The sequence below is a fragment of the Spinacia oleracea genome, chromosome 1, assembly GCF_020520425.1.
Source record: "Spinacia oleracea cultivar Varoflay chromosome 1, BTI_SOV_V1, whole genome shotgun sequence".
Classification (NCBI taxonomy): domain Eukaryota; kingdom Viridiplantae; phylum Streptophyta; class Magnoliopsida; order Caryophyllales; family Amaranthaceae; genus Spinacia; species Spinacia oleracea.
In genome coordinates, this window is record NC_079487.1 from 119,793,763 (window position 1) to 119,803,385 (window position 9,623).

Consider the following 9,623-nt stretch of genomic DNA (forward strand, 5'->3'; position numbering starts at 1 on the left):
TTGTCCATCACTAGCTTCTGTCCAAAATTATGAGGGAAAAATCTATACAATCAGATATTTTTCGGTCCAACCTAATAAGGAACAATACCGTATTGTTGGCGACAACAAGATAATGATACAATTTTTTCAAAATACTGTTGTTAGGGTCGTTGCCAATGCATCGATTTGATTGTGTACAATTACAGTACACTTGAATAAGTTTGTTAAAAACTACTCACTTCCTGGTATGTATGATTTTGTTATTTATTCCGTACTAAAGTTTATTTGAGTTATTGTCAAATAATTTTGCCAAATACTTTGTCTTTTTTTCCTTTGTTGTTTTTTTTCTCTTTTTAGATGTCGTTGGTATGGTTGTGAATGAAGTTGGAGATTCTATCGAAATAGAAGACCAATGGTACATATTTTTTCCTTCTTCTGTAGAGTTAATTAAATATATTATTTATGATGTTATTATTTATTTAGTTTTCTTATCTAAATTATTGCAGGGGACAACATTGACATTGAGATTGAGAGGTCTAGCTGAAACTGATGGGAAATCGAAGGTGAGATTTGATCTGGTTGTGATTGGGGAAGATGATTGAAGAGATAGAGACGACTACATTTTGATTGTGGAGAAATAGATCGGAAGTTGCTGAAGTCTTTATCACACTTAAAAAAATAACAAGTACTTTAGTTTAGTCTAGACTAGACTTTTGCTCAATTATTTAGTTGTCGTAATAGGTTCACTTTTGCTCAGTTATTATGCACCATTTCATTTAACCCATTAATCCAATTATGGACAAATTTATTTTAATTTAATCTATTGCCACTAAACCAAACATAGGAAATAAATTAAGTTAAAATGAATTTAGATCTACTTAATGCATGTGTGTCATTTTTATCTTCCAAATGAACTTAATTATTATTATTGTTAATAGTTACTGATCCCACTACAAGAAATTGTACTATTAACGACGGGAAATCCCGTCGCGAAAGGCCAATAATCGTTGATTAACGATGGGATTTTCTGTCGCGAACCCGTCATAAAAGGGGGCCGTCGTTAATAGAAATCCTGTCGTAAATCCGTCGTAAACCCGTCGTAAAAGACATTTGCGACGGTTATTCCCGTCATTGTTTGCTTGTTAGCCCCGTCGCAAAAGGCTTTTGCGACGAGATTTTTGACCCGTCGTAATTAGATTGTCGTTAAAGATGATTGTCTTCCAAAAAAAAATACCATCCATTCACCGTAACAAAACCTAATAACATAAATACAAAACCGTTACTAAAAAAGAACAAATAAAACGAAACCCGTGCATCGCACGGGCTTCAAAACTAGTCCATCTATATAGTCATGCCAAAAAAATATAGTGTCGGATATATTGCATTCGTGCGAGGAGCCGAGGACTGAGGAAAGAAACTGGTTGAATGTTAGTTTTAGTCAGACTAGTGATAGTACAATACAAGTATAACTGCCGTCATCAACATAATTCATTTGAACGTTTAGAAAAAGAAAAAAATATATTTTCCCATGTTTGGTACGATAAATGAAAATGATAGGAATCCCATGTTTGGTACAACATTAGTAAAGGAAGGGAAGGGAAGGAAAGAAAAAAAACGTGAGTCTAAGATTTAATATTTTATTTGTCAGACTTAATTTTTACTTTCCTTTCAAATTCCTCCAAATTTGGAAGGAAAGGAAAATAAAACTTTTATACAAGGAGCTTTCCTTCCAATTCCCTTCATTTCCTTTCACTTCCCATATAATTTCTTAAACCAAATATAAGAAACGTTATTTTTCCTTTCCTTTCTTTTCTTTTCCATCCAATTCCTCCCAACCAAATAAACCATAAACAACAATGGCTTCCAAGGCTCTAACCAACCATTCTCTCTCCTCAAATCCCTATTCTTCATTGGCAACCACCATAACCAAAATCCTTCAAACCTTCAATCCGGATTTCCTCAACGCAATCCCCCAAAAAGTACCTTTAAACATCCCAGCTCTTACCCAATTCTCCCCCCATTTAAACCCTAATTTAGTCCTCCAAGTTATCAAAACCCAAACCAACCATAATCATGCTCTCTTCTTCTTCGATTGGGCTTCTCGCCCTTCCCCAAACCCCACAAATTACTTTCACCCCTTCCGTTGTTACGTCACCATGTTCGAAATCCTTCTTTATCATCGCCTCTTTACCGCCGCCACCCACTTCCTTAACTCCCACAGAATGCACAGCGATTTCATAATTGCGAAGATGATTAAAGCGTGTGGTGCAGCGGGTAATATTCGAGGCGCCATTGGTTGGTTTTATCGAGCTAAAAGGGTCGAAAAACATGGGAATTGTATTTCCTCGTGTAATAATTTATTGGGTGTGTTGGTTAGGGATAACCAGATTAAAAAGGCGGGTGCAATTTTCGATCAGGTTGTTACAGAGGGTGTGATTAAGCTGGATGTTGTTACGTATACGATAATTATTAGAGGGTACTGTAAAATTGGCAGGATTGAGGATGCAGCAAAGGTGTTCGATGAAATGCAATGTAGACCGAATATGGTAACTTATGGGACTCTATTGAGTGGGTTTTGTAAGAAGGGTATGATGGTTGAAGCACAACAAATTGTTGATAAGATGATCACAAACCAGGATTGTTTGCCAGATTTGGTTACTTATACAACATTGATTGATGGGTATGCTAAGAAGGGGGATATGGGAACGGCCATGGCGTGTTTAGATGAGATGATAAGGCAAGGTATTGAGCCGAATTTGATCACTTATAGCGCGATTATTAATGGGTTTTGTTTGATTGGTAAGGTTGATGAGGCAAAGAAAATAATGGCTAATATGAGGTTGAATGGTGGGAAGGATCACGTTTTTACACATACAAGCTTGTTAAAGGGATTTTGTATTGCAGGAAGAGTAGATGAAGGTCGTAAACATTTGGATGAGATGATCACATTAGGTGTAAAACCCGATGTTGTAGCATATGGAGTAGTTGTGAATGAGTATTGCAAGTTAGGAAATGCGAATGAGGCAACTGCCCTTTTGAGGGAGATGGTAGCAAGAGGCACTCAACCTAGTGTTATTAGTTGCAATGCTGTGTTAAAAGTTCTTGTAGAAAGAGGAGAAGTAGACGAAGCTGTAATTTTATTGAAATGGATGCCTGAAATTGGTCTTGCTCCCAATTTCCTGTCATATGTTAATGTTATATCTAGTCTTAGTAATACAGGGATCGCGACAAGGGTTCAACAAGTTGGGGAAGTTGTAGATTCAATGCGCAGAGATGGTCATAAGCTTGATCATAGAACATACAGTTCCTTAACAATGATGTATAGTAAAAACGGGGATATGGAGATGGCTGCTCGAGTTGTTAGTGATGCTATAAGGGATGGGAATGTGATTAGTGTTGAGAGTTTTGCAGTATTTGTGGAGGGATACTTTGCAAAAGAAAATATTGCTGAGGCTGAACAAATTGCACTAGAGTTGATTAAAAGATCTTCAGCTACTATGTTGGACAAATACCTAAAGGTCTTAAATGAGCTAAAATGTAAATATTTAGATTGCACACTGTCTGAAGCATCGCTGTAGTCTCACACTACTGGTACTGGCTCATGATCGTAAACAAGGTTCCGTTTCTTCTTAGCTTAATATATAGTTAGCTAACACAATTTTGCTGTTAACTTGAATAGGTTATTTGTGGGAAATGATAAATCCAAGTAAGAATTCACTTCTTCTAAGGAAATTAACTTTGAAAAAATGTGGATTTCCTTGGAAAAAGTAAAAATTTATTTGGATTTATCACCTCCCGTTATTCGTGTCTTTAGCTAGTGATCGGTTCATGAATTGATTTTCATACATTTCCATTTCTAACTTGTATAGTAATTGCTTTTCATGATTTAAATCCCTTGTTCGTTGTTATGTTAGGAGTTCATATATAAATTTGGAGATGTTTTTTTGTTTCCTAGATAATTTAGGACTTTCTTTACGTTTATGGGTCAAAGCTTGGCATGTACTCAACTTGTGATTTCTAATTTCTTGTTGTATGATTCTTTTTGTTGCCTACTTTAGGCATCCCAGAAGGCGTAACGTTTTAGCTTATTTAATTTTCGGATTTTTCATGAAATACCCCTGAATTTTTGCAAAATTCACCAAATGTCCCTCGACTTTCAGAAATTCACCAAATGCCCTTCACTTTTTTAACAAATACACCAGATACCCTTATTTATGAACTTAATGCACAAGATGCCCTTAATGACAATTTTCCGTTAGCTCCGTTAACTTTTCCGTTAAGTTTCTCCTTAACTAAACTAATTAACTCCTAATTAACCTAATTAACTATTTAAAAAAAAAAAAACAAATTTCCAACCCAAAGTAGGAGGATTGTCTTGAAAGTCAAAACTGTAAACATAGTTCAAGCTTGAAGCTTTCACCTTCGTCTTCCCCAGCACCACAAACCAGTTAGATTAGACTAACCCCCTCACTCATTCTCTTTCTCTCTCCTTTTTCCTCTTTTCTTTGCCTCCATTTTCTTGAACCCTTTAACTATGAATCTATGATCAACCCCTTGAATTTAATTCAACACTTATTCCAGAAGAAAAAATGTTCTTCAAACCCCACCTTACCATACTCTTCTTCCTTTTCTCTTTATCTCACCTCCTCACCTCGGTTTCATCATGGAAAAAAGACGAGTTTCACAATTGTAATCAAACCCAATTTTGCAATCGACCTCACTCTCGAAAACCCAATTCATGCTTGTTAATCTCCACCGATATTGGAATCTCTGACAGCAATCTTGTTGCGAAGTTGATCTCCAAAACCCCACCTCAAACTAATCAAGTTTCTACGAATTCTTTGAATTCTTCGAATCAGGAAGATGGGGTTGAAGATCTTGTTCAAAAACCCTTGATTTTCTTTATCAATTGGTTACTGGTTAGATTAAAAATTGGGGATTGATCGAAGAATGGAATACCCAAGTAGGCAATTAATTGATCTTCAGATTTCAATGGTGAGGAGAAGAGGAAGAATGAAGGGGGGAGGAGAGAGATTGAGCGGCGACGAATGGAAGGGCGCGCCAGCGGGTGATGGTAAAGGCAGTTGGCAGGGGCTCATAGAGGTGGTGGTGGTGAAGATAAGAGGAGAGAGGAATAAGGGGTAGTGAAGGGGAGGAAGAGAGAGAAAGGGGATGACCATGATGGTGAGCTACCATAGCTGCCATGGTTTTCATCTGGGAGTAAGAATGGAAGATGGTGAGAACAAAACATAAGGGGAAAAAAATAAAGGAAAATAAGTTTTTTTTGACTTTTTATTTTTAAATTTAATTAGGTTAATTAGATAAATATGGATTAATAGAGTTAATTAGGGTAAAGTTGACGAAAATCTAACGGAATTGACAGAAAATACTCATTAAGGGTATCTGGTGTATTTGTTAAAAAGTGGAGGGCATTTGGTGAATTTCTGAAAGTCGAGGGGCATTTGGTGAATTTTTTAAAAATTCAAGGGTATTTTATGAAAAATCCGTTTAATTTTTCATGCTATTTTAGGTTGGTTTAACCAAACGATAATTTCTGCGATTGTGTTCATCTTTGTTAGGAAGAAACTTATTTCTCAACTTGCTATCTATCTTCGTCGTGTAATTGGTATAGACCACCCGTAAAGATCATGCCTAATTTCGAATAGTATACTGACCGAGTCTGACCCATCGGCGTGCTTCTGATGTTGTGTTGAGTCGGTTCATGCTCTTGTCACTCCACCTCACGAGGAAGTATATGTCATAAGTGATTTGTATCCAAAATAGATGCAAGTGACCTTTATTGGTACTTATTACTGTAATTTAGTATTGATACTCCCTCCATTCCTAAATAAGTGTCACTCTTCCATTTTTGGCGTTCCAAGTGTCATTTTTCTATTTTTGAACATGTACTTTCCCCAATTTTCCATACACTTTCTATACACTTTTCCATACACTTTTCCCACTTTTCTATAAATCATAATTAATTTTACTTACACATTCTACACTTTTCCACTTTTCAATCCCCACATACACTTTTATTTGTACTTTATTCGATTAAACAATTATCTACTTTATCCTTTCCCCAAAAAAAACATTCCTAATCATTAACTCTTACACACTTTATAATTTTCTTAAGCACCGTGCCGAGTCCCAAAAGTGACACTTATTTAGGAACGGAGGGAGTACTTATTAGCGTGATAGTGATCTACAAAAACATTACTAACGATAAATTATTTTTTACCACCTAAACAAATCGAAAAATGTTTTTTTACCACCAAAAAAAACTAAAACTTGTATTTTACCACCTATAAAGAATTTAAAACTTATTTTTTACCACTTGGAAAATGGAAAAATATATGAAAATGACATAATAACGTTATGTAGGGAGCCACAAGCCCACAATAACGTTCATACTTCTTATATGTTATATTTTTCCACGATTTCATATATTTAACTCTATTTTGTTCCCTAATTTCCTATTGTACTATGAATTTACATAAAATTTTCATCACAATTAATTCACAAATTTGATAAAACTTAATGGGAGTAAAGAGATAAGGGTGAAAGAGTTAAACAAATTATACAGGGAGGGAAAAAAGATGGAGAAAAATTAAATTAGGTAACTATACATAAAAATTTCATTTATTTTTTCGCTTTTCAGGTGGTAAAAAATTAATTTTAATTTTTTTTTTATGTTATAAAATACAAATTTTAATTTTTAATGTAGTAGAAAACAATTTTTCGATTTTTAATGTGGTAGAAAACAATTTTTCGATTTTTTATAGGTGATAAAAAATAATTTATGCATGTGTTCAATTTGGCATTTATAATTATAATACCTCTCCTGCCTAGCCTAAATGAATGTTATTTGCGGGGCCGTGAAGAGTAGCCGGTTGATCATTCAAGTACTCAACTGCCATCATCAATTCGTCGTTTGATAATGGATAAATCGACATTTTTGAGCTTTTTTAGATTGGAGAAATATCTTCGACCCAGAATCAACATTTGAACATTTAGAAAAGAACTCACTCCGATATCTTTAACCCAGATACAAGTATGGCGACCCGAGCTCTAACAAATCAATTTCTTTCCTCAAATCCCCCTTCTTCATTGGTGACCGCCATAACCAAAACCCTCCAAACCTTCAAACCCAACTCGCTCAACATCATTCCCAAAAATACACCTCAAAACATCCCAGCTCTTACCCAATTCTCCCCCCAATTAAACCCTAATTTAGTCATCCAAGTAATCAACAGCCAAAAAGACCCTAATCATGCTCTCATCTTCTTCGATTGGGCTTCTTGCCCTTCCCCAAATCCAACAAATTACTTTCACAACTTTCATTGTTATGTCGCCATGTTCGATCTTTTTCTCTCTCACCGCCTCTTTTCGAGCGCTACCCAGTTCCTTGAATCCCACAGGAAGGTCTGTGACTTCACGATTGCGCGGATGATCAAAGCGTATGGTGCGCAGAGTAATCTCCGAGGCGCCATTGATTGGTTTCACCGCGTTAAAATGGTGGAAAAGGAAGGGAATTGTATATCTTCATGTAATAATTTATTAGGTGTGTTGGTTAGGGCTAATCGGATAAAAATGGCGGCCGCCATTTTCGATCAGGTAGTTGCGGAGGGTGTGATTAAGCTCAATGTCATTACCTATACGACGATGATTCGAGGGTATGTTAAAATTGGCAGGATTGAGGATGCACAGAAGGTGTTCGATGAAATGCAATGCAGACCGAATATGGTAACTTATGGGACTCTATTGAGTGGGTTTTGTAAAAAGGGTATGATGGTTGAGGCACGTCAGATTGTTGATAAGATGATTATGAGCCAAGATTGTTTGCCAAACTTGGTTTCTTATACTACATTGATTGATGGGTATTGCAAGAAGGGGGAGATGGAGGCCGCAATGACGTGTTTGAATGAGATGGTAAGGCAAGGTATTGAGCCGAATTTGATCACTTATAACACGATTGTTAATGGGTTTTGTTTGATTGGTAAGGTTGATGAGGCTAAGAAAATGATGACTAAGATGAGATTTGATGGTGTGAAGGATGATGTTTTTACGCATACAAGCTTGTTAAAGGGGTATTGTGTTGTTGGTGGAGTAGATGAAGCTCATAAACATTTGAAGGATATGACTACATTAGGCATAAAACCTGATGTTGTAGCATATGGAGTAGTTGTGAATGAGTATTGCAAGTTGGGAAAGGCAAATGAGGCAATTGCTCTATTGAGAGAAATGATAGCAGGAGGCGTCCGTCCAAGTGTTAGTAGTTTCAATGCTGTGTTAAAAGTTCTTGTAGAAAGAGGAGAACTCGACGAAGCTGTTCTTTTCTTGAAATGGATGCCTGAAATTGGTCTTGCTCCCAACTATCTGTCATATTTTACTGTTATATCCAGTCTTAGCATAACAGGGAGAAGGGTTCAACAAGTTGGAGAACTTGTAGATTCTATGCTTCGAGATGGTCATCGGCTTGATCATAAAGTATACAGTAGCTTAATAGTGATGTACTGTAAAAATGGTGATATGGAAACGGCAGCTCGAGTTGTTGCTGATGCTATGAGGGATGGGAATGTGATTAATGTTGACACTTTTGCAGTGTTTGTGGAGGGATACTTTGTAAAAGAAAGTGTAGCTGATGCTGAACAAATTGCCCTAGAGTTGATTAAAAGATGTCCAGGAAGTATGTCAGACGATTATCAAAGGGTATTAAAAGAGTTGAAATGTAAATATTTAGATTGCACAAGGTCTGAATCATCACTGTGGTCTCACACTACTGGTACTGTCGTATGATCAACACAGGCAAGGATAATACAGTAGGTTTTGTCTGCCATTTTTTGATAATATTATTACTGGGATGGTTATATGGAACTGTGGACTAATGACCATTTGTCGATTTTGCTAAAACTGAATGTAAGGGAAGATGATTTTCTGTTCTGGACCAAAGAGTGTAATGAAGGAGAAACTCGAAGAAGAAAGTATCAGTTAAGCTGATGTTTCAGTGAAGGTCATGCATTGTTGTTTCACCATCAAGTTATAACGAATTGTGTTTTAACGCAGTGGAGTTGGGGATCTTTCTTTCCTAACATTTCATCATGTGTTTTGATGTTTTTATTGTGGGTTTTTCAGAGTATGTGCGAGCAGTCTGAAATTGTAGGACTTTAGTGGGCCTAAAGTAATAAACTTAATAAGGTAGTGCAAGACTATCATGAGTCTTCTTAAAGTTGGTCTTGAAAATACAAATTCATTCCAAGACTCTTACTTTTGATCTTGTAGGTCATTTGGGTGGAATAAGGAAGGAAAAAATGACATGTTATTATTTTGTTAACCAATGTTATATTGACATGTCATCTTGCATTATTATTATTTAAAATTTTTAAGTACGTGTTATAATTTGTAATATGAGGTCAAAATTAGGCAATGATCATAAAGACATGACTCATGAGAAGCGCATCTCTGATTCTACCTTCCTCTCTAATTCCCCAATAACCACCCCTCTCAAAATAAAATAAAGTACTCTTAGTGTGTTTGTAAAGATGAATCACTTAGACTTTTGTACATTGTTTTGATTAACTTTGACTCGTTTATATTATATAACCAGTGTGTGGCTCGGGCGATGTTCCGATTGCAACATTGAA

At 36.0% G+C, this 9,623-nt stretch overlaps 2 protein-coding genes across 2 annotated transcripts; both read left to right on the top strand.

The window, feature by feature from the left end:
* The first annotated feature begins 1,835 nt into the window (after nt 1-1,835).
* Nucleotides 1,836-3,557, top strand: LOC110795111 (pentatricopeptide repeat-containing protein At5g39710). Its single transcript, XM_022000095.2, has one exon. The coding sequence runs from the start codon at nt 1,836-1,838 to the stop codon at nt 3,555-3,557; it is 1,722 nt and encodes a 573-aa protein (XP_021855787.1).
* A 3,478-nt stretch (nt 3,558-7,035) lies between these two features.
* On the top strand, nt 7,036-8,778 carry LOC110795112 (pentatricopeptide repeat-containing protein At5g39710-like). The gene has a single exon (XM_022000096.2). It carries the CDS (start codon nt 7,036-7,038, stop codon nt 8,776-8,778), a length of 1,743 nt encoding a protein of 580 aa, XP_021855788.1.
* Nucleotides 8,779-9,623: the final 845 nt, after the last annotated feature.

What these genes read in the sequence shown, in the direction of transcription:
- LOC110795112 (XM_022000096.2), top strand. Translation starts at nt 7,036, where the DNA reads ATGGCGACCCGAGCTCTAACAAATCAATTTCTTTCCTCAAATCCCCCT.
- LOC110795111 (XM_022000095.2), top strand. Translation starts at nt 1,836, where the DNA reads ATGGCTTCCAAGGCTCTAACCAACCATTCTCTCTCCTCAAATCCCTAT.